At 50.2% G+C, this 12,316-nt stretch overlaps 1 protein-coding gene across 1 annotated transcript; it reads left to right on the top strand.

Annotated features, from left to right (window-relative positions):
* The first annotated feature begins 888 nt into the window (after window positions 1-888).
* On the top strand, window positions 889-9,494 carry LOC127313619 (uncharacterized). Its single transcript, XM_051344103.1, has 2 exons — window positions 889-1,322; window positions 7,806-9,494. Exons 1-2 carry the CDS (start codon window positions 1,029-1,031, stop codon window positions 9,189-9,191), a joined length of 1,680 nt encoding a protein of 559 aa, XP_051200063.1. The 5' UTR covers window positions 889-1,028; the 3' UTR covers window positions 9,192-9,494.
* The last annotated feature ends 2,822 nt before the right edge of the window (window positions 9,495-12,316 follow it).

Here is a 12,316-nt window from a genome sequence, read left to right on the forward strand (position 1 = left end):
TTGCCGCAACCGCCACCGCTGCTGCTCGAGCCCAAGCCCGAGTCCTCGGAGGAGGACCCCGACCTCCGCGCCGCGCTGCTCATCTCGGCGGCGGAGGAGGACGCGAGATGGCCGCACCTCCATGCGTCCATTCGCACCCCCGAGATGGAGGAAGCGGCCCGGCGGGAGGTGGAGGAAGCCGAGGCCTGGGAGCTGTACGCCCAGGCCCGCCAGGCGCGACGGGAGGAGGAGGAAGCGACGCGGCGGGAGGAGGCCACGCGCCGCGCGGAGGAGCAGCGGCGCGAGGAGCAGCGGCGGCAGGAGTCAAGGCGCCGCGCGGAGGAGGAGCGGCGCCAGAAGGCCAGGCGCCGCGCCTGGCAGGAGAGGGAGCAGCGCCTCAGGGAGGAGGCGCTGCTCCGTGCGCCGCCGCTTCCTCGGGTGGCTCCGGACCCCCACTCGGCCTGCGAGGAGGCCATGTGGTCTCCGTGGCCGGAGTCCCCGGCGCGCTCGAGCCACAACAGTGCCTCGCCGCCCGGGGACCTCGTCGACGCCGACGACGCCCACAGGGGCTAGGCGGTGCACCGGCGGCCACCGCGCCGTCGACCAAACCCTAATAGAGGGTTTTTAGTTTAAATTTTAAAGCCCATATAGAGGGCTTCTTTTATTAGTTATTTACCCAAAATAGGGCTATGTACAAATTTGCCCAAAATAGGGCATATGTTTAATCAAATTTCGTTTAAATTTGCATTTTTACTTTTGTTTTTCTATTTCTTTGATTATGCGATGCGTCCGCGCGTTGGGCGTAGCGTGCGACCCAAACGGACACGCGGACACGGGCCGCTGTCCGAGTGTCCGCTCGGCCATGTTTGGGTCGCTCGGTTGGAGATGCCCTTAGTGGTATATATTCAGAGAGAGAGAGAGAGAAAGGGAGCCAGAGTTGCAGCTCCGACAACTCTGCTCTAGGTGTAGAGCGGCAGTCTTCGTCGTCGTCGTCGCTAGCCGCCCCCTCCCTCACACTAGGGCACGCTGACGCCTGGTCTCTCAACTCAATGATGAAGAGCAGCTTGATCCGAGCGCCCGACGAGGAGGAAGCGGCGGTCTTGGTGCCGCCTCCGGCAGCCGGCGCGGTCCCGTGCAAGGTCGTCGACGACGACAACGCTGCTCTGGGCGTAGAGTGGCAGTCTTCTTCTTCTTCGTCGTCGTCGTCGCCAGGCGGCGCAACGAAGAAAGCGTGGTGGTGGACGGCGCTTCTGTCGCCGACGACGGGCGCCGTCGGGATGGTGATCGGCGGCCTCGTGGTGCTCGCGCTGCTCGTCGGCACCACATGGATCGACCTCGACGCTGTAAGTATACGCGCATATGCATGCTATCTTTTTTTTTCCCTTTCGATCGAGTTATCTTTGCAACCGCGCGTGTTCTTACGATCTTAGGCTGCATCACACTGTTGGAAGAAAATCTTAGGCTGCATCACAATTCGATCACAACCAGCTAGACAAATCAATAACGCGAATCAATTACGTAGTGAATGTATAGCATTTATTTCCTTTAATCGTGTTATTGTGCCATGGTGTATCACAATTCACAACCACCTAGGATTGTTAACACGAACTGAGCGCTACGTAGCGATAATATGGTATCCATTAGGCCAAATTAACGCAAGGGAAATGGAAAAGCATCAGATAATATGGCCGTAGGATAAGCTTGGTCAGTCCAGTCCTAAAACATAAGACACAATTATTCCGCATGTTTTTTGTTGTACAACTTCAACCACTAGTATATAACCAAGTTATATAGATTCTAAATTTATAAATGGTACTCCCTCCATACCGGTTCAAATGACAATTACGCATCTCGACAAAAAAGTTTGACTACAAATTTAGTCAAGAAAATACAACATATATGTCACACAAATTATACCATTAGATTCATATTTAAAAGAAGTTTCCAATAGTATAATTTTTGTGATATATATCTTATATTTTGTTGACCAAATTTGTAGTCAAACTTTTTTCTCGAATTGTGTAATTGCCATGTAAACCGGTATGGAGCGAGTATCATTACATTTGTCTTGCAAATCTCTTTTACTATATAATATACATATTTATACAATTTCTATGAGCATGTTATAAATACAAATCATTGTCAAAGTTATAACTTTTTACTTAACTTAATTTAAGGACGTCCATATTATATTTCGGGATGGAAGGGGTACTATTGTATCTGGTGGCGGTCCCGTTCCAAAGTCAAGTATAGTGACCAATGCCCGTTGAGCTTTCTAGCGTTCTCTAGCTAGCTGCTCCTTCGAACGCTACCTCGTTGGACCAATGACGACAAGCCACAGCAACGCTACGATCCAAGGATATATATGTAGACTTCTATGTTGGACTTTGAACGAAGAAAACCAGATCATGCATGTAGAAAAAGAGACGAGAAAAACGAACTATGTACGTGCTCCACGGAAACATCAGCTTCAGTGTAGCTATCTAGATCGCTGACGAAGTCGGCGATAATACGTACGTGTCTCGTCGTGTGTTAATTCATGAGGAAAGTGCTTCACGGGATACACACGCTCAGCGTCCTTCTTGACTCAGGACTCAGGATGCTCGTCTCTGTGCCATTTTCTCAACCAGCAGTAGCTAGCTTGCCTTTTGTCAACAAGATACATGGAAATTCTTGCAACTAATTAACCATCCATATGTATGGAAACTGAACAAAATATCCTGGAGAATCATCACTAGAAAGATATTGCCCTTTCTACAGGTTAGGGAAGGGCAAGTCCCTGCTAGACACGTGGAGATAGTCGGATTGAATGAGCCGTGCGGGAGGAGACACTGCCTGGTTTTGTAGGGTGGTAGACTGACAAATAATTGAAACGAAAATGATTTCTAAATAGAGAACTAAATTATGAACCATTTTGACCTTTGCACTTTTAACGTAATTCTATAGTGGACTTTTTTTTGCGCCGTAAGTGTCCTGGTTGTGCACCATAGGTGTTCATGTCTCAGTAATTATCTATTCGATGTGCCCACAACAAAGTGAAACAGTGCAAGTGGTATTTTTTTTTTTTTTGCGAAACACGGTAGTGGAAGATTGAGTCTTAACAAAGTGATCTGGCGGATTTTGAGGACGAAGTTATCACATGTGTAGTCTTCTACCGATGAGAACATCGCCTCAAGAATATATGGTGAGACATCAAAGTGTCAAACCTGAGGTTTAATCCCTGGTGGGTTGGAGGTACCACTACTCTTCTAACCATCGAACCATAGGTTGCAGTTCAAGTGGTAATTGGCATACCAAATATTGTATAAACACACTTTGTTTTAATCTATTCATTTTTTTGCCAAAATGTGAACATAAACAATCTTTTAAAAATAGAACAAAAATAAGAAAACAAGCGTATCTAGACCTAGAGACACCAAGACTCAAGAACTTGTCCAATCACCCTTCTAGGTCTTAGAGCATCTCCAATAGAGACTGTAAACTGGGTGTGCGCTAAAAAAATTGTCAATATACAGCGCCAAACGCGTTTTTGCGTCCTCCAGCAGACACTGCAAAATAGGTCGCGCTGTAAATATTTTAGTGCGCGCGGTAGTTTGCACTATCCAAAGTGGTGATGCGTCGACTGGCGCGCGTTGTAAACTGGCTTCTCCACCGCGGAAAGAAAACAGACGCTGAAAGCCAAGCCGATGCGCCATGGACGCCCCGCCCGAGCTCCGCCTCACCCGATGCGCCATGGCCTGCCCCCGCCCGACCTCCCCATGGCCGACACGCCCGACCTTCCCCATCTCCCGCCGCGCCAGGGCTGCGGCGCCATGGCAGACCCGCCCGACCTCCCCCCATCTCCCGCCGCGCCCGACCTCCCCCCATCTCCCGCCGCCCTAGGGCCTCCGCGCCCGACCTCCACCTCCCGTCGCGCCAGGGCCGCCCCGCCCGACTTCCCCCATGTCCCGTCGCGCCATGGCCACGGGCTGCAGCTGTTCTTCACGCGGGGACACGATGGGCTGCACCTGGAGAGCCACGGGATGAACACGGGGACGAGCTGCTTCTGCTGGCCGGAGTTCCAACGCCTCACCGGAGCAAGCTCGTCGGAGCTGCCTCGCCGGAGTTGATTTTTAGTTGATTTAGTTGATTTTTTTAGATTTATTTGTGGCATGTTTGATCTTATTTGTTGTATGTATGTAGAAGAAACTTGTTTGTGGAACTCTATTTTACGGTGGTGAAGGGCTGGTTTTTGGCTTGTTGGTTGCGCTGTAAAATAGAGCCTCCGGCGAAGCTCGTGTCGGCACCGCGCGTTATATCTAGTTCGAGCGCGCTGCAAACGACTTTTACAGCGCCAAATTTTAGAGCCTCTGTTGAAGATGCTCTTAGCAAACAAAACAAAATTAAGCTCCGTAAATATTAATAAAATTATGCATATTCATATTGAGTTAATATATAGTTATCATGATTTTTTTTTGTCAAACATCATGACCATTTGCTAAATAAAATCAACAAATGAAAAAATGAGACTCACCCTGCCCAAATTGCGAACCAATTAATTCACAACCGAATATGTTTTTGTGAACTCACTGACGAAATATTAAAAATCGATGTAACCAGGTTCTATAAAAATCCGCTCTCAAGAGAAACGGGAAAAAACCACTGAAAACCAGCCTCCCTCCTAGCGACGCGACGTCAACGCGAGAGCCCTCATTTCCCCGAGTTCCTCCCAAATACTCCAATGTTTTGACCCTTTGATCGAGCCGGGACTTGGCCCGGTGTGCCAGCGCTGAGAACGATACGCTGACCGATGTTCCATGGAGAAGCAGCGAGAGCTAGCGCCAAGTATGGAACCAAACGTACGAAGCCCGCTTCCTGCCCATGTAGAGATCAGATCAGATTAGATTGGATTAGATTAGACGAGCCAATGTTCAATCAGGACGGAAGTGACGACCTGCACACTGAGGTGTCTAGCTTTCCTTTGCGGTGTGTGAGTTTTATTCTTAGTTAACTGATAATCTGCTTGCGTGATATCATGTCGGCCAAGAATCGGTAGACAAGTACGTGGAGTTGTTCATGCGTGGCCGTGCCAAATCTTCTTTGTTCGGACGACATTTCGAACATCAGCTGATGGCTAAGTCGTCGTCTAGTGTTTGCGACATATGGAAAAGGCCATCTCGGAATAAAAAATCAGTTCGATCATAAGTTAGCTAGCATGGACCTCATCGAGAAATTCTCTTGCAGGTTCATTAGCTAGATTTGCACGGTTCTAATTTCTATAACTGTACCCTAAAAATCTGCCCATTCGTGGAAACTTGACAAAATACTCCATTTGTTTTGACTTTCTGCTATCCGAGAGATGGTCGTGTCATGGTGCGTAGGGGTGGAAACTGGTAGTAGATAGTTCATATTATCCGACATTCGTATTCGGAAAATTAAAATGGAAGTGTAATATCCGAATCCGGACGTTTGTAGAAATGGATATGGTAAATATCCGGATCCGTTTTACAAAAAAAACAAATATGGTATTGAATTTTGAAGCAAATGTGGATATGGAAATGGATATATCCGTATCCGAATAAGATTATGTCAGCCAATTTTAGTAATTCGACCACAATATACCAATTATCTAACCTACTATTCATTATATCAGTATATTTATCTCTCTATCATTCTATAGTTGGCTCATTATAAGACATAAATCTATTATTTCCTTATATTCGTATCTGCTTCGAATTGAGAAAACATCCGATCCGTATTCTTATTCGAGTAACACCCGCTCCGAATTCATATTCGGCAACATTCGTATCCGCATCCGTATTCGTTTTGGAAATATGGAAACGGATATGGGAAGGTCACTATCCAATCCGCATCCGTATTCATTTTGGAAATATGAAAACGGATATGGGAAGGTCACTATCCGACCCGCATTCGATCCGTTTCCACCCCTAATGGTGCGCGAGCTAGGTGAGAGCGATATGTACTGACCAATCAATGGGAGTTTCACTTAGTATAGGGATCTATACGTGAACGTTTTAATGATCAATAAGGACGTTATCCTACCGCAAAGAAAGGAAATAATTTTTTTAGGAGTGATCAATAATGCAGTATCATATAAGGTTGGCCGTAGCCGGTTGTAACTTAGAGTAGTAACATGTGTGATATTACTAGTCTAAGTTACTACCTCCATAGTGGATAGTAACTTATATGTCATTTCATGCATTGTGTCATTTGTTATGTTGTAGCTCATCTTAACTTGGGTTTTGTGATGTTATGGTAACATAGCTAGTTACCACATTACTTTTTTTCATTTATTATCATGCCATATCATCAAAATGTCTTGGGCGTGTATGATGTTACTACCTATGTTACTCCCACTATGAATAGTCTAACGGTAGCATGGTCTCTTTATATTTATTGATTTGTTCAATCTCAAAGCAAAATTGTGTATAAGATCTGCTTGACATTTTTAGTTATACTTGCTATAATATCACTATGATCTTTGTCATTACCAATTATAGTACATATTACTTGATGCTAAAATATAGATGTATGTAGACACATTTTAGTCGTAGATACCTCTATTATACCATCAAATAATTTGGATCGAAAGGAGTAATACAGTTTTTTGCATGCATGAAATACGTGATACTACCTACGATACATTCGTTGTTTGTAAGGGATATAAAACGAAAACCTGACCCTATTAGAACGATGAGAGCAAGCAGACCAACAGAAGGGCACCGAGTGAGGATTAATTGGACTAGATGAGCTATCAGATCCTTAATGGAAGTGGAAGTGATCACAAGCACACCAACGTGTTCGATTTTGGCTCGCAGTAGATGCACCAAAAAAGTTCTGGCGTAATAAGTAGGTCATCTATGTACTTCAAAAAAAAAAAAGTAGGTCATCTATGTGTGGCCATGCACATTACCCTTTTCACCGGTTTGGATTTTTGGTGCATTCAATTTGACAGCCACCTCTTTGTTGTGACATTTTTGGCCAATTGACGGTTATATCTGCTAGCTAAAGACGTTTGCACCTTTTTTGACCCTTTACTGTGAGGCAAAAGCCCAATAGCCCAACTTTTATTAAAAAGATTTACATACAGTTTATACTCCCTCCGTTCTTTTTTAATTGACTCAGATTTAGTACAAGTTTGTACTAAATTTGAGTCAATTAAAAGAGAACGGAGGGAGTACAAGCTAAGACTAGAACCATGCAAAGAAGCAAAAGCTAATCTAAGCTATCAAGGCAAAGAAGAGATCCGAGTCAGTAGCTTCTCCTTGTGGTCAAGTTTCGGTCTATGAGCCTGCAATGTAGTATCATGAAGAAAGTGGCCCTTCAAGGTAGCAAATCTAGGCCTGACATGCATGCTCAAAAATCTATCCAGTTCTGACCTTTCAAATGTCCTAGCATAAGGCGTTTACACATTGCAAGATAAATAATGGCATGGTCAGAAGCAAGGCAAAAATACATATCAAGCTAGTTGGTTGCATAGTTGCAAATGGATAAATTTTGCTCGTGTACATGAATTAGATTTAGCAAATGAAATAAATTATGCTCTTGTACACGAATTAGATTAAGCAAATGAATAAAGTTTACTTCTTACGATACTTGTACTAGTTATAATGTTTAATGCTGTGAATCAAGGCAAGCTGCTGATAGCTCTCAGCCCGCCCGAGTTCGACAATTACCGCTATCAATAACCAGTACTCGTATTCTCGGTGGTGTGCACACCATAACCAGCTGCTGGGTTTCTTCCCCAGTACGGCTAATCATTTTTTTTTTAATGTTTAATGCTGCTCTGTTTTGCTCTTGTACATGTGTCGTGGACGATCGATCAGTCCTTCCTGCCGGGCAAAGGCCGCGGCAGCATCAGCCGGCGTGGGCAACATCCTCCTCGCCGCCACCGCTCATCACCGCTCGTGCCCATACCATTCAGCTGCGGCAATTCGTCCTCCACGCCACAATGCCGGCGCGGCATGCCGCCACCGTCAGCAGCACCGTTCACATCGCCCGAACAACCCACGGCGCCGCCACCGTCGTGCCCCGACTACTTCCGGTACATCCACTCGGACCTCGAGCGGTGGCGCGACTCCGGTATCACGAGGGAGGCGGTGGAGCGCGCGCAGCCGAAGGCTGCGTTCCGGCTGACTGTGGTGTCCGGCCGCGCGTACGTGGAGACGTACCACCGCGTGTTCCAGACGCGGGACGTGTTCACGCAGTGGGGCATCCTGCAGCTGCTCGCCCGCTACCCCGGCCGCGTCCCGGACGTCGACATCATGTTCAACCTCGAGGACATGCCGGAGTTCCGCGCCGCCGACTACCCGGACCCTGCCACCGCGCCGCCGCTCTTTCGGTACTGCAAGGACGGTTCCTCGCTCGAGGTCCTCTGGCCTGACTGGTCCTTCTGGGGCTGGTCCGAGGTGAACATCCGCCCGTGGGCGCCGCTCATCGAGGAGGTCGGCGAGGAGAACGCGCACCTTCCGTGGCAGGACCGGGAGCCCTACGCGTTCTGGAAGGGGAACCCCGGCGTGTCGGAAGCGCGCCGCGACCTCTTCCGGTGCAACAACGACTCCGCCACCGGCAAGGAGTGGAACGCGCGGCTGTTCGCGCAGGACTGGGTCGCCGCCATACGGAACGGCTTCAAGGACTCCAACCTGGCGAAGCAGTGCCGGTACAGGTACAAGATCTACGTGCAAGGCCGGTCGTGGTCGGTGAGCGAGAAGTACATCCTCGCCTGCGACTCGCCCATGCTGGCCATCGACACGCCGTTCAGGGACTTCTTCTCCCGGGGACTCGTCGCCGGCAAGCACTACTGGCCCATCGACCCTGCAGACAAGTGCCGCGCCGTCAAGTTCGCCGTCGACTGGGGGAACTCGCACCCGGAGCAGGCGATGCGGATCGGCCAGGAGGGAAGCGGGTTCGCCAGGGAGGACATGAGCATGGAGTACGTGTACGACTACATGCTGCACGTGCTCAAGCAGTACGCCGCCCTGCTCCGGTATAGGCCCACCGTGCCGGAGAAGGCCGTGGAGCTTTGCCCCGAGTCCCTGGCATGCCCCGCCCAAGGTCGGGACAGGGAGTTTATGATGCAGTCCAGGGAGAGGTACGTCGCCACCTATGAGCCCTGCACGCTGCCGCCGCCGTTCACGGCCGAGGAGGTCACGAGGATGGCCGCCAGAGAAGAGGATGTGCGAAGGAAAGTAGCCAAGATGGAGGGGAGGTAGAAGGTAGAAGCTCAAAGCTACCAGCCCAGCTGCGACGGTACCAAGACAATTTGATTTAGGTTTTTGCTGTTTCTAGTACTCCCTTCTATGTATAATAAATGTCATAATTTTAGCTTAAATTTAAATTAAAACTACTCCCTCCGTTCCTTTTTAATTGACTCAAATTTAGTACAAAGTTGTACTAAATCTGAGTCAATTAAAAAAGAACGGAGGGAGTACAATATTTCTAAGTCGATGCTAAGAAACATTCCATCCGGAGATTAAGATTCGAACGGAATTTTCATCAATTGCTTAACATGTGTATATTTTGGGTCTATTGTATCATTAGCTTCTCGCCTGACATCTAAAGATGCGTTTGGTGCAATTTACTCTTATAAGTTATAAGAAGCTAGAAGGACACGCCACGTGTTGCTGCGGGAATCTTCTAAAAATTATATTATATAAATAAATAAAATGGTATAATGCACATGAAATCTCTATCTCTACTACTATAGTACATCAGTTTTTGAATTTGGATTGGTCACCCACCATGATGTAGAACCAAACATTAGTACTAGTTGATTTGTTGCAGAGAATGAATTCGTACCGTTTATCAATAGGAAAGTCAGATTATCCAACGGTTCGGACTTCCTGGATTCGCGCCGTACGGACACGCGCCAAATTTAGACTGAGCTGATTCTGACTCCGTTGAGCTCGGTGGACCTCTGCAGTCTCCTTGGACCCGGGCTCAGAAACGCACTAGGCGCGCGCAGCAGCGGGAGGAAAGAGGAGGACCATCACGCGCCGGCCGACTGGCTGGAACAGGATGCCCTGCGCGACCTGCGGGCAACTCCAACCCGGCGACCCAAACGGGACGAGCTGGCTCGTTCGTTTTGAGCTTTTTGGGTGGCCACGCGGATACTCGGACAGCGGTCTGCATCCACGTGTATGTCTAGGTTATATGCTGCGTCTAACGCGTGAACGCAGCGCAAATGTGAAGAAATTTACAATCTCTTATCACTCTCTCATGGCTTTCACCGTACCCACTCTAACCTACCAGCAGGTGGAGGAGCTTTGCGCCTCGAAACTACCCTTGCCCACCGGGCTACCGTGTCCCCGACGGCTGGAGCCTAAGGGTCGGAGGCGTGCCGGTCCCTCCCGTCCCTCAGGGTACTGCGCGTCGGGCGGCCATCACGAACCACTACTACCTTGAACTCACGCCGGAGCAGTGGATGAATCCCCGCTGACATCGACAACCAGCAAACTTGGGACGCCTTCTTCATCAATCGGCGTGAGATGGCGCTCGCCGGGTATGAGGAGGACGGTCTGCCTGATGGGAACTTCCACGAGGCCGGCCGTCGGCTATGGTGGGGCAGTCGGACTCTTTTGAGCGTCATGGACTACATCAAGGCCGACGATATCCCCCGCCTGCGCTACCCTCAGTACCAGTCGAGGTTCGAGCCACGAGCGCCGCCCGACGACAGCGATGACGACAGCGATGGCAGGGACGATGACGGCGGCAACTTAGAAGGCGGCGACTACCAGTACAACGGCGGCGACTACGAAGACTTAGGCCCAGGCAGGAGTATTACTAAATCACTCCAACATTTCAAGATGTATTCCTAGGCCTTTGGATCATCGCATGATGTACTTGTTTTCTTATCTTTCCTTTTTTCTCGTTTTCTACTCATGTCCTTCACATATAAAACCTGAGCGACATCTTTAGTCCCGCGTTACACATGCGTCCTTATTCCACTGACAGAAAAGGTTACACATTTTTGTAGAACATAGAAGATCAAACATAGTCTAAAAAACATTGAAAATACAATTAAAATAGATAAACGACTAGTCTAGTCTACTCGTCGTCGAAGGTTATCTCGGTCCAAATGTCGTCCCACCGAAGGTCGTTGTCGGCCAAAGTTGTATTCGGGTTGTCGAGCTCGAAATCGGCGACGGCCCGACGGTGGCGCATGTCGGACCTGCGCTGTGCCCTGAGGTCAGCGAAGAACGCATCGGTGTTGTCGACGTCGCTGGGGAACTGCGCCCTCCACTGGCGTATAAAATCCTCATCGTGCTTGGCGATGGCGATCTGGCGCTGCACCTGGCGGTGGCGGTGACGGTCCTCGTCGTCGATGAGGCACGGCGCTAGCGCGAGGAACTCCGCCTCCTATAGCGATTCGACGTCCGGGAAGTTCATGTCATGCCGTGGCTGCCGAAATAGCCACGCGGCCACGTCGTAAGCGTGCGCCGCCAGCTCCGGTGTGTTGTACATGCCGAGGGTGAGGCGGAAGCCACCGACGCGCATCTCGGGGTAGAATCTACCGCTCGAACGCGCTCGGACACCACGGAAACCGGACGACCCGCGGCGGCGCGGCGACATCCCGGAGACGAATGAGCGGAGGCATCGGCGACGCGAGGTGCGGGGAAGCGGCAGGTGAAGTTTTCGTGGCGGTTGGTTGCGCGCGCACGTGGTGCTTTATAGCGCGCGCGAAGCGACGCGGCAAGTTTGGCGACACATGGCACGGGGAAGCGGCGGGGCATGGCACGTGGAATCGGCGTCTACACGTCGCACGGTGGCGGCAGCGGGGCGAGGCACGCGTGGAAGCGGCGGCGACACATGGCATGGGGTTGATCCGTGGCCTTTTCATCCAACGGCTCTAGGCCGTTGGATTAAAATGGCCGAAGCCGTTGGATTAAAACGGCCGAAGCCGTTGGATGAAAAGGTCACGGATCAGCCCCCCCTTTTGTTGCGGGTGGCGGCACGACCTAGTACAAAAGGCACCCCCTTTTGTCGCGGGTGGTGGCACGGCCCGCAACAAAAGGCCCCTTTTGTCGCGGGCCGTTCCACCACCCGCGACAAAAGGGGGCCTATAAAAGCCCCCGCGCGTCGCAGGGTGAGCCACAACCCGTGAAGACCGGAGGCAAACCCTAGCACAGCGCCGCCAGGCTGCCGGAATTCTCCGCCGCCGACCTCTGTCGCGCACGCCCTCTTCTGCCTCGGGCCGCCGCCTTCCTCTGCCTCGTGCCGCCGCCGCGCCTCTGTGGTGGGCTCGCGCGCCGCGCGGGAGCCTCTGCCTCGGGCCGCCACCTTCGCAGGTAGCGCGCTCACCGGCGCCGGCTCGGGCCGCCGCCTCGGTGCCCCTTTT

Source organism: Lolium perenne, chromosome 7 (assembly GCF_019359855.2).
Source record: "Lolium perenne isolate Kyuss_39 chromosome 7, Kyuss_2.0, whole genome shotgun sequence".
Lineage (NCBI taxonomy): Eukaryota > Viridiplantae > Streptophyta > Magnoliopsida > Poales > Poaceae > Lolium > Lolium perenne.